This window comes from Leptodactylus fuscus, chromosome 10 (genome assembly GCF_031893055.1).
Source record: "Leptodactylus fuscus isolate aLepFus1 chromosome 10, aLepFus1.hap2, whole genome shotgun sequence".
In the NCBI taxonomy this organism is placed as follows: domain Eukaryota; kingdom Metazoa; phylum Chordata; class Amphibia; order Anura; family Leptodactylidae; genus Leptodactylus; species Leptodactylus fuscus.
Window position 1 is genome coordinate 19,519,893 of NC_134274.1, and position 16,803 is coordinate 19,536,695.

A 16,803-nucleotide genomic window follows, 5' to 3' on the forward strand; every position below is an offset into this window, starting at 1 on the left:
GGGTTATCTGAAGCAACAGAATAACAGCAATAAAAATCATTTTCTCCCCCTGCTGCTCGTGTTCTCCTATATACTGGTTAAAGTGAAGCAACGACCATATCCACCTTCACTTTAACCAATTATATCTCTAAATCTATGTCGGCTACGGGCACAATCTTGGTCTTATATTGAAGCCAAGATTCGTCTGTCCATCACATGCCCACCATAATTTCATTTTGCCTTTTTTCATGGATCCTTCCATACAGATATGTGAGGGATCTGAGAAACCGGGTGCCCTTCCACTGCAAGACAACCGTGAAAAATGTCCAATTGAACTTTCAACTTCTATAGTGTGAAACAGGTTCAACTCCTGCCCAGCATTATGATGTACAGTTACGTCAGACATCAGGAAGTTGTTAAACCTTCACTTATTCTGAACTTAGCAGTCAACTTGGCAAGTCTACCCAGTGGTTGATAACTATATGAGCGTGTACTCAAAAATAGCCCATTGGACTCTTAAGGCTAGATCGAGTAGATCCTACGTAGAAGTCAAATAAGTGTCTACAGTACAAAAAAAACCTCTATGACCATTATTTGTGCTCAATACTACAAAACAATAAGCAAAGATTTATCATTTGGATCAAGGTTGGACTTGGCCATCAGAAGATCCTTTGATAGACCAGGTTCAATCTCAACTATGAACCCCAATGGACTAGCCAAAAACAACTCCAACTGTAGATGTTTTGGGGCCAATTACTATTTTCTAGGGATAGTTCTTATGGGTTAATCTATAAATAATAGGTTGGGATGTAGTGAAATATAAATGTGTACAGGTTCTGTATGGATTGACAGTAGGTTCTCATAATTGTTCCCTCTGGTGGACCTAAGGCAGGTCAGTTCGACACTTCCATACACACTTATGCAAATGTACAAATAGGCAAACCAGTAGTTATGACTCAAACTTTCTAAAAAAAAAAATTTCCCTCTTAATTTATTCCCATCCGCTTAAGAAAATTTGCATTTTACAACAGAATATTGTGCAAACTTAAGTAGCTCAGTGTATAAAGAAGCAATGATATTCCCCCAACCTGATTTTGCCAGACAAGCTGCACTCCACAGCCGAGAGGCACGCACACTTCCTGTAGTTTTGACATTGCTGTAATCATAGTAAACCGTGCAAGTGCTATGAGACCCAGCAGCAATGGGAACCCATCCAAAACTACCGGAGTTTACAAACCCCTCAACTTTTACAAATTCAAGTGAAAAGTCAGAGAACACTAAAGAAAAGACGATCTAGTAAGATGGCCATGACTGATGTGAGTTATTGTTCTCGTCTCATGGAGGACGAGTTTTATTTAAAGGGGTTGTCCAATAAGGAAAAATTTGTTCTTAAGGGGGCCTTAGCGGATTTAAAAAAAAAAAAAAAAAAAAGAAATTGTCGCCATTGCTCTCTACATCCTGGTCCTGTCAAGACAAATCAAAAATGTCCAGTCAGCCAATCAATAGCTACGATGGTTCACTGCTGAGGCCAGTGATTGGCTGATTGGACATTTCCTGTGTATCATGACGGGAATAGGAAGTAGAGGGTAAAGTGTTTCTTCTTTATTAAACCCACCTTGAGCCTTATGCTAGGTTCACACTAACCTTTGGGTCTCTGTTGTTTGGATCCACATGGGAACCTAAAAGATGGAGAAAGATAGGGTCCACTGGGTGTCCAAACAATTTCAGCCAGTTGTATACGGACACCAGCAGAGAGAAAAGTCCTCCGCTTTTAAGAGTAACCTGCGGCCGAGTCTCCTATGAAGCCAGCCTTACATAATTTTTTATTTTTCGGTAGGGCAAGAACTGTCATGAGGACCCTTCACCACCTCCAATTCCTTACATTCTACAGTAGGTGCCACTTCACTTATTCCAGCTCAGTTGGAATTTTTTCTTTAGTCCCTACTGCTCTGGAATTGTTGATGCCAGTATACTTATTAGTCTCTCTACTATCAGGTGAGCTGTCCCAGGTAGTCTGCTCCACATCAGGAGCACTTGACATTAGAGAGCATTGGGTACTGAAAATTACTACACCGATTGCTCAGGAATGGTAGGAGATAGAGAAAAAATTCCAACTGCATCGGAATCAGTGGAAAAGTGTCTATTGAAGAGTGCAAAGAGTAAGTTATTGGAGCGGTGAAAGCCACTTTATTGACACTTTGGCCCTTTATTTCAGCCAAAAGCTATACTTTATATATTTCCCTTACAATTTCCCTAAAGTGGTGCTTTAAGCAATGTCAGTAACAGATGTCCACACCTTCCATGTACCATTCATAAGGGAAACCTCTCAGGCACAAAGGTCCAGGGGTCGCTACCTCTGCACCTATCATAGTACCAAAGAAAATGGCCCACAGTATATTTTTATGCATAGCATAGGATACATAGCAAGTCTATATACAGCATACTCAAAGGCATAGTTGACCATGTCTAAACCTTTTGTGGCAAAATTACTGTATATAAACATAAACCCGCCAGATGAATGCAATGCCTATGGTTAATGAGATCAGGAATATTTCCATGTACTCTGTAGGCGAGAGCCGCTAGCCTTACAGTGCCGTCTTTGATATCTTACATCTGACATAAAAACACCATTTCAAAAGGAGTTTCGACACAAAAAAATGACAAATGAAAGAATTTTAATTAGACAAGTAATTTTAGTGAGTTTGAGCTAATAAAGAATCCCAGGTTTGGCATTTCTTATACAGATAAATTGACTCGTACTCCAGTGCCAGTAAGTGATGGCAGGAACATCGCAGCTCGTGAGCAGCACTAGTAATCATGGAAGACGGACGCTCTGGGGTACGGGGACTGTAAACAATTGATGTGTGTGTACTCCTTGTGATGCTTGCACAGAGGAGACATACTGAGGTTGACAGCCTATGACTGTTTACACAAGGAGTGTTATAAGCAGATTCATCAGAGTCACAACCTGGAGGGAGAAAACTGACATATCATGTTTTCCTCTGGCACTGCAATGTGAAAGATGCATTTACGGGGAATAACGCACATTTATATACCATTATGACATCACAAATTGTTATTGCAGGGAATGTGTAACTGGACGCAACGTTACCATAGAGCTGCAGCCATGCAGAGGACACTTCAGGGGCCAAAGATGGTTTATTTCAACCTGGAAATATTGTCTAAAACCTTAGGCCATGTTCATACAGGGTTTTTTGGACCGGATTTTGAGGCGGAGGCCACCTCAGAAACCAAAGAACGGCTAGCCATGACTGGATACTGGTGCAGTGCATACAGTGCACCAGCATCCAGTTGTGGCATTCCACTCCGGATTAGGCCCAAATGAACGGACCTAGTTGGGAGGGAGTCTCGGGACACAGAATCCGCATCAAGAAAGGGCATGTCGCTTCTTTATTCCGCGAGTGGGAACAAACCAAAAAAGAAACCCATTGAATTCAATGGGAGTTGTTTTTGAGCCGGATTCTGACGTGGATTCCGCGTCAAAATCTGGTCCAAAAAACCTCGTGTGAACCCAGCCTTAAAGTTCCTCTTTCTTAGGAGTCTGTCTGACAATTTTTTGTTTTTGTTTTTTAGAATGACAACATGGAGTGATAACATTTACATTTTTCTTTTGATGTAGACATATGAGGGTTAGTTTTTATGTGGCATGATTTATTTTGGTTTTGTTTTGTTTTTTTAATGTAGATTGTGAGCCCCAAATAGGGATCACAATATCAGTATGTCTTTGTAGAATAGGAGGAAATCCACGCAAACACAGGGAGAACATACAAGCTACTTGCAGATGTTGTTCCTGGCAGGATTCAAACCCAGGACTACAAGCTGCAAGGCTGCAATGCTAACCACTGAGCCACCGTGTTGCCCCGCATGATTTGTTTTTTAATGGCATCAATTTTTATTTTATTTTATATTTTAGTGGGGTTTGTCTTCTTGTGGCATGATTTTTTTTTTTTACTATATCATTTTTTGTTTTGTTTTTTTAGTGGGGTTTCTTTTTTATGACATGATTAGTTTTTATTAATGACATCAGTTATTTGATTTTGATATTTTATTTAGTGTTTGTTTTTTGTGGCATGATTTTTTTTTTAGTGGGATTTAACAAGTGCACAGCAGTTTGGCCACTTGTACCAGTGGGACAATATGCAATATGGTGCTCACCTGGCCGATGTACCATTTTTCAGACCAGCTGCCAAGCCACACTGCCCCCCTTTCCTCATAGGTCACCTTCTCTGGGGGAGGAATGGAGACTCGCACACCGCAGACAGCTGGACCTCCAGCTGCAGAGTCTTTTACCGTTTGATAGATAGTGTCCTGGTTCCATGAACCCGCTACCGAATTGGGTGTCTCCTCCTCGGGCTGTTCAAATCCTGCAAGCCACCTTACAAGCAGAAGGCACTTCTGACTGCTGTATGAGTGGGAACGGCTGTAAAATAATATGCCTCTTCCCATCATGGAAATCCCGGGCAACCTCTGATATCACTGGTGGCACCATGGAAGAGCAACACACAAACCAAACCCCATCTAATCTAATACTGATAATCTATCATACTCGAGGAAAACAGGTCAATCTGGGCTACCATTTTGTTGGAGCCCCATGTAGTCCTATATATATATAGTCTGCTTTTATAGTATGTCCACCCTTGTCATGAATGTTATAGTGAGACTTCAAAGTCCCATCTAGAAAGGAAAACGATAAATTGCTTAGATTTCAACACCCAAAACATTAAAGTGTTACTTCTCTTCAAGCTATTTTAAGCTTTGTACGCAAATGAGTTACAATAAAAGGATGAAATGATAGTTAAAGGGATTTTTAGCTTTTAATCCCACTCCTGGCTTCACCCCCTCTCTGTCCAGAAACACACTTTTTGGTGAGGTTTGTGATAATTTAGCCCCTTTGGAGCGTTTTGCAGAGATCCCTTCTGAAAGGACGGTTGGCAAGTTTGTACTTTCAGTCTCGACCCCTTAATGGCTTAATTTCCAGGCTTATAATTTGATGATAATCTTTAGGATAGACCATCAGTTTAAGATCGATTGGGCTTCAACACTTGGTTCTCCGCCGATCAACTGTTTGAAGAGACTGAAACATTCAGGTGATCGTTGCAGCCTCTACACCAAAGACCAAGCACACAACCTTATATTTGTATCATAGCTCAGAAATATTCACTTGCATGGGACTGAACTGTGTACAGGCGATGAACGTGGCCTGTACAGTGGGACTCAGGGAGCACCACTGTTCATTCAAACAGATGAAGCGCGGGGGTCCCAGGTGTTGGACCCCCCAATGATCTTCAGTTGATGGCCAATAAATAAGTCTGGAAAAGCATTTTAAGTTTTCAAAGGTTTCTGCTTTCATTAATTTTTTTGAGGATATGAAAAACTGCAAGTGCAAGGTGAGAAAAAAGAGAAGTCAAAATTGGAAAGTGTTTATGTGGCTTTGTACGTGTTTCTTACATACCTCAACATCCTGTGTTCCTTGATCGTATCTTGGCACAATCTAATATTTTTAAGATGGCTACATATAACATAACTGGTGGCCAAACATTTGCCAACTCACTGTTCCAATAAGAATATATGATCAAACTGGTCAAGCATGCACGTTTAAAGGGCCGCCATACAGACACTCATCTGACTAGGGTCAGCTGTATGGGGGATGCCAATTTACTTTCAGTATATTTTTGGCATGTGAAAGGAAACTGAGGAACCCAGGAGAAACCCACACAAACACGAGGAGAACGTACAGACTACATGAGATGTTGCTCATGGATCCAGTTTTGGTCAATCCTTTCAACATTGGTCTTTTACTGGGATGTCACCAGTGCAAACTTTCTATCGCTCCTCTGACTTCACAAAAATTCCCTAACGTCACATTTCCTGCTTGCTGACTCATATTGCACGTGTCTTGCCTCACTCCCAATTTCAGTGATCTCAAATACAGGAACTTTATGCTACGTGAACTGTGGCTATGAGAATGTGTCATGGTGGGAGGGATAGCCACAACATGTCGGACATGCTGTATGTACATTTGCGTTGTATTACTGACACATTGTATCATTAATCTTAATAAAAGACAGCTTACAATTTTCTGTATGAATGTATGTGAGCCTCCATGGCTACAGACTACATACAAATGATGTGTGTAGTCTGACGCTTCCATCATAGACTCCCTGTGACCTCCGCTTCTCGACAAATCACTTTGTTTTAAAGTCAAAGTTAGAGGGAAAGATTTATGAAGTCAGGCATTACTAATACCAGTCTTTATAACCCCGACGCTGGCTGTGAGTATGGACAGAAGATGGACAAAAATGAGGTGCAAGGAGATTTCAGCATAATTTACATCTTAGATAATAATAAATCCGTCCTGTGTCCTAAATACCCTTGGCATGCCCCCTTTCCGGAAAAGAGGCTAGGGTGGAGTAAAAAAAAGTTGCCAAACAAATACCCAATTTGCATGTAATAAAGCCACGACCAGTAACTTTTTCTGTCCAGCTCCACCCAAAACTGGCCTTGACTCCACAACTTCGATTGGACATCCCTTATTGTAACCGATGCATAACTCTGCATAGGAACTGTATACGCATAACGGCAGGATATTTTTAATCAAAAGTATAATAGTAAAATAGCTATTGTTTTATTTTAGAGTCATAGGGTTATAGAGATGGATATAAATGTTCTACCATATTTAATGTTTATTACGTGGGTTCCTTTACATACTGTTGCGACATTTGGAGTTCCTTTTGCTACGTTGTATACACATTCTGTAATCTGATGCTTTTAAACTGGTTTACTCTTCCCTTTGGTATTAGAGCTTGAGCTCTGGCAGCGTGGGGGTTAAGTCATGTTTCACACAGCTAGACGGCTAAGGACACTTCCTCTTTGAGAATTAGTAAATCTCTAAGAGCAGCTGAGCACAGACTACTGTATTTAATGCAATCCCTCCAAATCTCCAGATTAGACCATGGCTTTTAAACTCCCGCTCCGGGAAGACTTTGAAAGTTGGACAACTTCACAAGTCGCAGATCTTTTTAAGCAGGTAAGAGCGTGTGACTCGACGTACTGCATACAGGAGCCTAGAATTATGGGAATGATACTGGATACAGTGGGGGGGGGGGATCAAAACATATGTGGCTGATATAATGTAGCACTTCTCTAATCAAGTAGATATTAAAGTCTCCGGTTCTGCATCCATTGGTGTAAATATTTAGTCGCCCACACCATATAGTGCCCTCTGTGGCTATAAAAAAGATTGTATCTAGACAGTAAGTAATGCAGTGTCCTCCTGTACAGGTTCAGAGGTCAAAAGTCACATTCCATTGCAGCCCGTATACTGATAGTGGTTTTTCATTTCTGAGAATTTGTTACAATGTATCTAGTCTACAAAAACTTTTATGAGCTTAAAAAAATATCCATATGATAAAAAGTAATGGCATGTTACTAAGAAATACCATTGCTTAAAGGGGATGACATTAACAACTTGTGTCTCTGTCACAAGAAATCTACTCCTGTGCCATGGGGTACACAAGAAAGACAATGGGAGCTTAAGGAGTTCAATGCTTGGCTCAAGTCTTGGTGCAGGAAAGAAGGATTTGGGTTCCTAGAGCACTGGGCTGACTTTTCGCTGGGGTGAAAGCTGTTTCCCACAGGTAACTTGCACCTGAATGGAAGGGGGTCCACTGTGCTGTGGGATAGAATTCTACAGGGGGTGGTGGAGCATTTAAACTAGGGACGCAGGGGGATAGCCGGGCAGATATAGGAGTAGATAGGTCAGAGAGGGAACAGGCTACCATGGTGGGTGGAGATGTGGATTGTGGTGGGGGGATTAGAATAGTTGATACGGAGATCCATTTATTACAAACAAACAGTATAATCAAATCTGGCCAAAATCCTGGTAAGCATACTGGGGGAGCTTGAGACCCTGGTCCGGGAGGAACACATTGATATAGTTGCTGTGGCTCAGATATGGCCAGATTCCACACATGATTGGGCTGTAAACATTCCAGATTTTACACCCGTTTGCAAAGTTAAGGCTAAAAGCAAGGGAGGTGGAATGTGTATGTATGTCAGAAGTGGCATGAAAGTGAGCGTGAAGTGGCAAATGTGGGTGAAGATTGTGAGGAGGTGGAGACTTGTGGGTGGAATTTCATAAGGATGTGACCACTGAAAAAATACTTTTTTTGGCATCATTTATAAACTCACAGGACGATGTAACAGATGTAATATTGCCACTTTATAAGTCATTGGTACGTTCATCTGGATTATGCAGGTCAGTTCTTGAACCAGTACATAGAAAGGATTCCAAGAGTTGGACCTCAGGTACGAGGAGAGTCTAAAGAAATTAAATCTGTTTAGTCTGGAGAAGAGACATTATACAGGAGTTAAACCTATATAAATATATAAATGGCCCATACCTGAAATATGGGGAAAAGCTGTTTGATGTAAAACCCCCTCAAAAGACAAGGGGGCATGCTCTCCATCTTTGTCTCAAGAGCCGACAAAGCTTCTTCACTGTATGGACTGTGAATCTGTTTAATATTCTACTCCAGGAGCTGAATATATACTTTATGGACTGTGAATCTGTGGAATAGCCTACCCCAGGAGCTGAATCTATACTGTATGGACTGTGAATCTGTGGAATAGGCTACCCCAGGAGCTGAATCTATACTTTATGGACTGTGAATCTGTGGAATAGCCTACCCCAGGAGCCAGCAGTCTCAGCTGACTACTTCAGAAAAAGGATTAGATGCCTTTTTATAGCAAAATATCATTGATGCTTATGGAAATGTATAGAATGTCATGCCGTTTCCCATCCCTTGGTTGAACTTTTTTCAACCAACTATGTAACAGCATCAGACCCCTATAATTGCCATCAGTTGTAAACTTGGCATTATCCCTTTGGTGTTTGGTAGGGGCTACGACAACTGGCAACCAGATATGCAGAGAACTGAAACATAGCTCCATTTGTAACAGGTGGACTGGACTGTGCTGTATAAGTCAATCTGTACAGGAGGCGCTATTTTTATTGTCCATAAGTTATTTTATAGAAGAAATGCAAATCAGCCAGTGTTTATTGGCATAAATGATGCCTGAAATTTACGCCAGCTATGAGCTGGTGTAGAATTCAGCGTGTAGGAAAAGGAACAGATATGTTCTAAAGGACTAGAAAAAATACAGATAGGTTCTCATGGGATCTTTACATTTAAAGCAAAGGTGTAACCTTGGTGAACTTTCACTTGTGTATTAGGAAATTGCCTTATATGCAGCTTTCTAATACATTTTTAATTCCCATATCGTCCCTTTTACAAGTATGAGAGATTCGGGTAATAGGAAAGTGCAGCCATCTGGAAATGAAATTGAATGGATAGCGGAGACTATGTTGTGATGTTGACAGCCCCTCTACTGTTCCCATTGACAGAATCAGGCATCAAAATGGTCAGTGGAATGAAGGAAATACCATCAGGGAAATGCCGCTGTCCTCTGTTGTCTGAATGACTTCCATATGTTAAGGATGTAAATAAATTCATAGAATATCAATTTCCTACCGTGCAGCAGAACTGCAGGAAAGCGACCCTGGATGGCCATGGCCCATTCATTCTACTGACCGAGCCCTCCCATTGAAAGGAACAGAGCGGTGTGCACACTACCCAAAAGTTCCCTTTTCACCGATCAATAGTGGTCCCCTTTAATAGTTTATTTTTGTAAATAAATATAAAAAATCTAAATCACATCAATATTTGGTGTGACCACCATATAGAGGGAGAGTCCGGGAAGTGACTGTCTATGTGACCCGATCATTTCGTAAATCAACTAACCCAAATGTCAACAGCAGAAGCTGTCACAATCAAAAACATCCACAAACACTACTACAAGTATCAGACGTCAAATAGAGAACTGTAAGACCATGTTTCATGTTGTTAGTGATGTAACCTGAACACCAACTTCTTCCAGAAAGTTGTGAGTATTGTGACACCAACCAGTTGTGTCACTCTTGTGGTAATAGTTCTTCCGCGTATTACATCCAGTAAACTACTCTTCATTTCAGAATATATATATATATATATATATATATATATATATATATATATATATCCCTCTTATATGTGCTCTCCTATAAGGCCATTCATTCTCCAAACTTCTATTCTCTCTTCACCTTGTGTAGCCGACCACTATCTCCAGTCCAATCATCCACCATTGTTATTTCACCTTTGCTTCTAGCTCTCCAATGTATTCGACCACTTCTATATAAGTGACCTAACTTTCTTAAGCTTTTATATATACAGTATAGGACCACTCTGTCTGTAGCCCATGTACCAGGTCTACTATGTATTAGACCAGTCTTTCTTGAGCTCTTCTATGTATGACCCCATTATTTCACCAGCTCTTCTACGGATCAGACCGCTCTTTCCGCAGCCCTCCTATATACCAGACTACTGGTTCTCCGAATATGAATGAGTCCATTTTTCTCCAGCTCTCCTATATATCAGCCCTTTTGTTCTTAAGATATGCTATATATGAGTCCCCTCATTCTCCAGATATTCTATGTATCAGAAAGCTCTCCAGATATCCAATATATTAGACCACTCTTTCATTAGATATTCCATGTATCAGACCACTTTTTCTCCCGATATCCCAAATATTAAATCAATCATTCTCCAGATATCCTATGTATCACAACTCATTCTCCAGGAATCCCATGTAACAGACCATTATTTTTCCAGATATCCTGTGTGTCATACCAATTTCCCTCATATATCTTATGTATTAGACCAATCATTCTATACATAGCCCATGCATGAGACCACTCTTTCCCCAAATATCCTATGTATCAGAATACTCTTTCCACTGATATCCCAGATATCACACCACTCTTTCCCCATATATCCTTTGTATCTGACCACTCTTTCTCTGTATATACCATGTAGCAGACCTCTATTGTTTAGATGTCCCTGCCTCTAGATATTCTATGTGTCAAAGCACTCTTTCTAGATATACCATGTAACTGAACACTCTATCTCCAATTCTATATCCTATGTGTCAGACCATTCGTACCCCAGATATCCTGCGATTTTCTACTGACTGACCCATTATCATTATGTGTGGTTATATTTCAGTATGGAATTCCGGAATGTGTCGGAGTGCTGGAGAGATTGGGATTAGATGGCTACAGCTTTTTGGTAAGTCTGTTAAGATTTTAACTACAATATATTTTGTATATGGCAAGAATACCAAATACCAATGAGGTATAGTATTTATTATGGAAGATTTAATATGGCTGGTTAAACCTCATTGAGGTCAACAGGAGCTGAACTGTAGTACCCGCGGCCAACCCATTTATAGGCAATTGTTTCTGGCTCTGTGCACTATATAGTACACAGATTGGACAATCCTTTAAAAAGCTCAACATCTGAGCAGGGTACTTGCATCAAGAATAACCCAATGCTATGTTTGTGGATACGAGTTATGAGACCACAAACTCGCTGTACGAAAGCGCCTGGGGAAGGCCACATGGAAATGTCAAAGATAAAATAAGAAAAAAAGAAAATTAAAAGTGCAAGACGTAATGAGCAAAAAAATTACAATCATGTGCTTTAAAAATGTGCCGACGTGTGCAAAACAGAAAAGTGAGGAATGTGAAAAGAGAAAATAAATGATGCACCGAGGTTGTCTCTGAATTATGGAAGCCCACATAAATATAAACCAAAAACTTCAATCCTATAGAAAAAATCAAAAAAGATAATTAACTAAACACATAAAATAAAGACCCACATAGACCAATTCTTAAAGGACTGCAGCAAAGCCCAATCTCTTTAACCCCTAATGTACTGGGAAGCTGGAAAAAAATTCAGAATGGGGTGGATTTGAAGAAAAAATGCATTTCTGCGACTTTCTTATGGGCTTCAGTTTTACAGCGTTCACTGCGCAGCCAAAATGACATGTCCCCTGTATTCTGTGTTTTGGTGCGATTCCGGGGATACCAAATTTATATGGTTTTATTTACATTTTAACCTCTTTTAAAATATCCAAAACTGTGTTAAAAAAAAATTTTTCTAAAAGTCGCCATATTCTGACAGCCATAACTTTTTTTTACGTCCGTGTACGGCGATGCATAGGGCGTCTTTTTTTGCGGGGCCGGGTTTATTTACTATTTCTACCATTTTCGGTAAATGCTATTGCTTTGATCACTTTTTATTCAAATTTTTATCAGAATCAAAACAGTGGTCTGATCACTAATGCAATGCATTACAATGCTAATGCATTGCAATGCATTGCAAAAAAATCATCATTTCTTTTGCAGGCTGCATAGACCAGCCTGCGAAAGAAAGAGACTGCAGATCGGCCGGGGAGCCTTTACAAGGCTCCCGGCTGTCATGGAAATGTGACGTTGGCCCTTGAGCAGCCGCCATAGTTAAACACCTGACATGCGCTGTACTAGTACGGCGGATGTCGGGAAAGGGGTAAGATCTGATAGAACTAGCTTAAAGGAAACTTGTCAGGGTTATTTGGGACACCCACAGGGGTTTAATGTCCTAAATAGCCCGGTTGTAAGCTGTCCATACCAGCATTGAAAAAAAACCCTAGTGTCTGTACCTCCGGGACTTGTGTTGTGGTTTAATGAAGCCAAGGAAAGTACACATTGACTTTGTTGAATCATTGCGCATGCGCCACACCTTAGGGTTAATTGCACGACTACTCAGGCATCAGGAGCACCAGTGTCCAATGCAATCTATCGGACTCCTCTCTAGGGAAATATAAAGGTTTTATTATTTTAATACAGGTACGCACAGCTTTGCAACAAGGCCATTTGGAACACTTAACCCCTGGACCATGGGGTGATTTACTAATAGGTTCGCTTTGTGTCCATACACACGGAGGAATTTGGCGCCGATTCTGGCATGGAATACGCATCAATCAGCGCTGAAAAAAAGCCTCCCATTGACTTCAATGGGTTCTGTTTTCTGCATGTGAATGGACCCTTTAAGTGCCAAAATCCACTCACTCTCATATTGAGCAAGTTATCTCAGGTTCCCACATTAATGTAGTCAATACTTCTAATTTTTAATAATTCAGGGTTACATTCATGATCCATTGTAAAATCCATCATAATAGGTTTGAGATTCTCAATTTTCTTTTCACTTTTTACTAAAATTATACCCTGACGTGTTCGCATACTCTCATGCTGGTAGTAAAACCTTTGTAGATAGACGGACATAATAACAAACTTCTTTGTTGGAGCTTGGGTAATTATATATCATTAATTTTTGGCTACGAGGAATGGAGCGAAACCCTTGGTCGCTTTAACCTATTGGTCGCATCAACTTAAGTGTCCAAATCCAGTTACTTTTGCATTGAGTAAGTTGTCTCGTGTTCTCACATTAATAAAGTTGATACCTCTAATTTTTAATAATTCAGGGTTACATTCATGAGGCCTTTTTACATTCCATCATAATAGGTTTGAGATTCTCAATGTCCTTTTCTCTTTTTACGCAAATTATATCCTTGGCGCATTCGCCTAATTTCACGCTGAATCTGGTTGTTAAATTTATGTAGATAGCCGGACATAATAATAAAGCGCTTTGAAGCTTGGGTAATTATATGTATTTTATTTTTTACTAAAATGGGGCAGATGCAGGCAAAAAAAAAAAATGAAGATTGTTTTTTTTTTTGTTGAACTCTATTTGGTTTCATGTATATTTTTGTCTACAAAAAGTAACTCGCCCAAAAAACAAGGAGTCAGTGTAGAGCGGAGCCCCTTAAACAAGGCATCAGTATAGAGTAGACCCCCCTAAACAAGGCATCAGTATAGAGCGGACCCCCTAAACAAGGCATCAGTATAGAGCGGACCCCCCTAAACAAAGCATCAGTGTAGAGCGGGACCACTAAACAAGACATCAGTGTAGAGCGGGCCCCTAAACAAGGCATCAGTGTAGAACGGACCCACTAAACAATGCATCAGTGTAGAGCAGGCCCCCTATACAAGGCATCAGTATAGAGCGGACCCCCCCCCCTAAACAAGGCATCAGTGTAAAGCGGGCCCCTAAACAAGGCATGAGTGTAGAGAGGGGCCCCTAAACAAGGCATCAGTGTAGAGAGGGGCCCCTAAACAAGGCATCAATGTAGAGAGGGGCCCACTAAACAAGGCATCAGTGTAGAGCAGGCCCCCTATACAAGGCATCAGTGTAGAGCGGGCCCACTAAACAAGACATCAGTGTAGACTTGGGCCCACTAAACAAGGCATCAGTGTAGAGCGGGCCCACTAAACAAGACATCAGTGTAAACTGGGGCCCCTAAACAAGACATCAGTGTAGAGTGGGCCCCTTATACAAGGCATCAGTGTAGAGCGGGCCCCCTATACAAGGCATCAGTGTAGAGTAGGCCCACTAAACAAGTCATCAGTGTAAAGCAGGCCCACTAAACAAGACATTGACAGGTTCATTGCAGACTCATCAAATGAATCTCATTACTTCCAGTAAAAACCCCTGCTGGCGATAAGATCCCGGCAACAAATAATAAAAGTGACCTTCTCGGAAAGGGGAAGTAAAAAAAAATAGGATAATACCTTGAAGTCATTTTTTACATTTAACTCTATATACTGTAGGTGTAATATGTGTCTACATGCTTCACATTTCAATCATTTTTCAACAATATCCCCTCTAGTCATGTCCGTTAAATTAGAACTACTAAGAAAAAAGGCAGCACAAACATAAGATGAGAATGTCTAATACAAAAAGACACAATTGTATAAAGGAGGTGGCCAATACAAGTCCCTTAAGCCACCTAAGGGTGGAAGTCAAAATAGTTGGTATATGCACTTTATTTTGATCTACCATCTTTAACTCTCCTAGTGTGGGGGTTTTCTTACGCCATTTTGACTCCTTCTCTTAGGTAGATTCAGGGACTTGTACGGGCCTTTACTTACTTATTTTTACCTATCTACCTATTGAACATTGCCCATATGTGGATAGGTTTGATGAAGGTCTTAGATCATGTCTGATGATCATATATGCCGTATATTAAGGATCGATGAGTTGAATTGTTATAGGCATTCCTGACATAAATTTCCATTAGAGCATAGATATATGATATGATATGTGATAGATACATGATGTGAACCAGGAAGAAATGGTCCACCTGAGCCTTCAATGCATCTCAGCACTTATTGAAGTGCTTATTGAGGATAGACCATAAAAATATTAATCCCGACAACCCCTTAATATCCCCCATCTAATGCCCCACACACTTTAATGTCCACCCTACAGGATGTTAGCCCCCATCATTGCCCCACACAATATAATTCATCCATCACTGGTCCCTATAGACCAGTGAAGGGGCCACTCTATAAGGGGGACCAGTAAAGTGGCCATAAAACCCCATTAAAGAGGTTGTCCATAAAAAAAAGCATACTCGCCTGTCCCTAGCACCCCATTGTCTACCACCAGTGTGCATTTGGTCTCTTGGTGGCATCTCATTTCTCAAAATCCTGTCCCTAATTGTTCTTAGCAGTCACATGAGGTGCAGGACTCCCAGCAATAGGGTACCAGCATGAGACTGGATGGACACTAGTGGTGGATAACAGAGCACTAGGGACAAGTGAGTATGCGTTTTTTTTATTTACACCTTCTGCCCGCCACATGGGTTGCGCGTGTATTTTTGCAAAATACACGTGTAAAAATACACGTGTAAAAATAAGACTCCCATTGACTTCAATGACATTTTACAGGCGTATTTTTACAAGCGTATTTTTACAGGCGTATTTTTACACGTGTAAAAAATATCATTGAAGTCAATGGGATAGCAAAATTTACAAGTGTAATTTTACTCTACAAAATAAGCTAGCGTATACTCAGTATGAACTTACCCTTAAGGGCGTAAACGTGCATGTATTTTGGCAAAATACACATGTAAAAAATTGACCAAATGCAAAGAAAGAAAGTGGACGGCACTGCTCGCTTCAATAATAACGGCAAAAATAGTTATCAACTGTGAACAATAGGTCCTCTTAATCGGCAACTCTTCTGACATACAGTGGTGCTCACAACCCTTAGAAAACAGTAATAGAAACGAAAAAATGGAGAAATGTGGGTGGGCACTCACCAATCAGTAGACGGCACTTTTCTTCTTTATATAAAAAAATGCTTTGGTACTATTCCGTTATCGGGCCAGCAGCAGCGCAGTTCAGCAGCAGCTTTCGGGACAGCAGTTCAGCAGCGGGAATTACAATGACATCCGAGGACTGCTGGCCCGATGCTTGTGCCCAGTAACCAGTACATCGATGACCCCCCTCCCCCATCCTTCTCCTCCTGCCAGTGCTGCCCCCCAGCTCTCCTTACATCTTCCCCGTACCCTCTCCCCGCCACACGACTAGGCCTCACCTCAGCGCTAGTACCGAGACCGAAAGGAAAGACACCGGGGCTCAATCCAGGCCCTGACAAGAAACACGCCGACTATAGGAACGGTGAGCTACAGCGAGCCGGAGGGACAAACTTTCTGCAGCGTCCGGCGGCTATCTAGTAGCATTCATTGCTCAAGATTTACGGTGAGGCCTATTACAGGGAGAGGGTACGGGGCAGATGTAAGAAGAGCTGGGGGGCAGCACTGGAAGGAAGAGGAGGATGAGGGCATCGATCGATGTACTGCCTACTACACACAAGCACGGCCTCTATCATCGGGCCAGCATCGGCTTAGTCATGTGGCGGGGAGAGGGTACGGGGTAGATGTAAGGAGAGCTGGGGGGCAGCACTGGAAGGAGGAGGAGATGGAGGGGGGGTCATTGATGTACTGGCTACTGGGCACAAGCATCGGGCCAGCAGTCCT

General features: G+C 41.3%; 1 protein-coding gene across 1 annotated transcript in view; it reads left to right on the plus strand.

Moving 5' to 3' along the window:
* Positions 1–6,952: 6,952 nt before the first annotated feature.
* BLNK (B cell linker) overlaps positions 6,953–16,803 on the plus strand; it is a 94,821-nt gene continuing 84,970 nt past the window's right edge. The window contains exons 1-2 of the mRNA XM_075258486.1: positions 6,953–7,027; positions 11,103–11,165. Coding sequence (XP_075114587.1) covers positions 6,953–7,027; positions 11,103–11,165 — 138 coding nt within the window. The remainder of the gene's footprint in view (positions 7,028–11,102; positions 11,166–16,803) is intronic.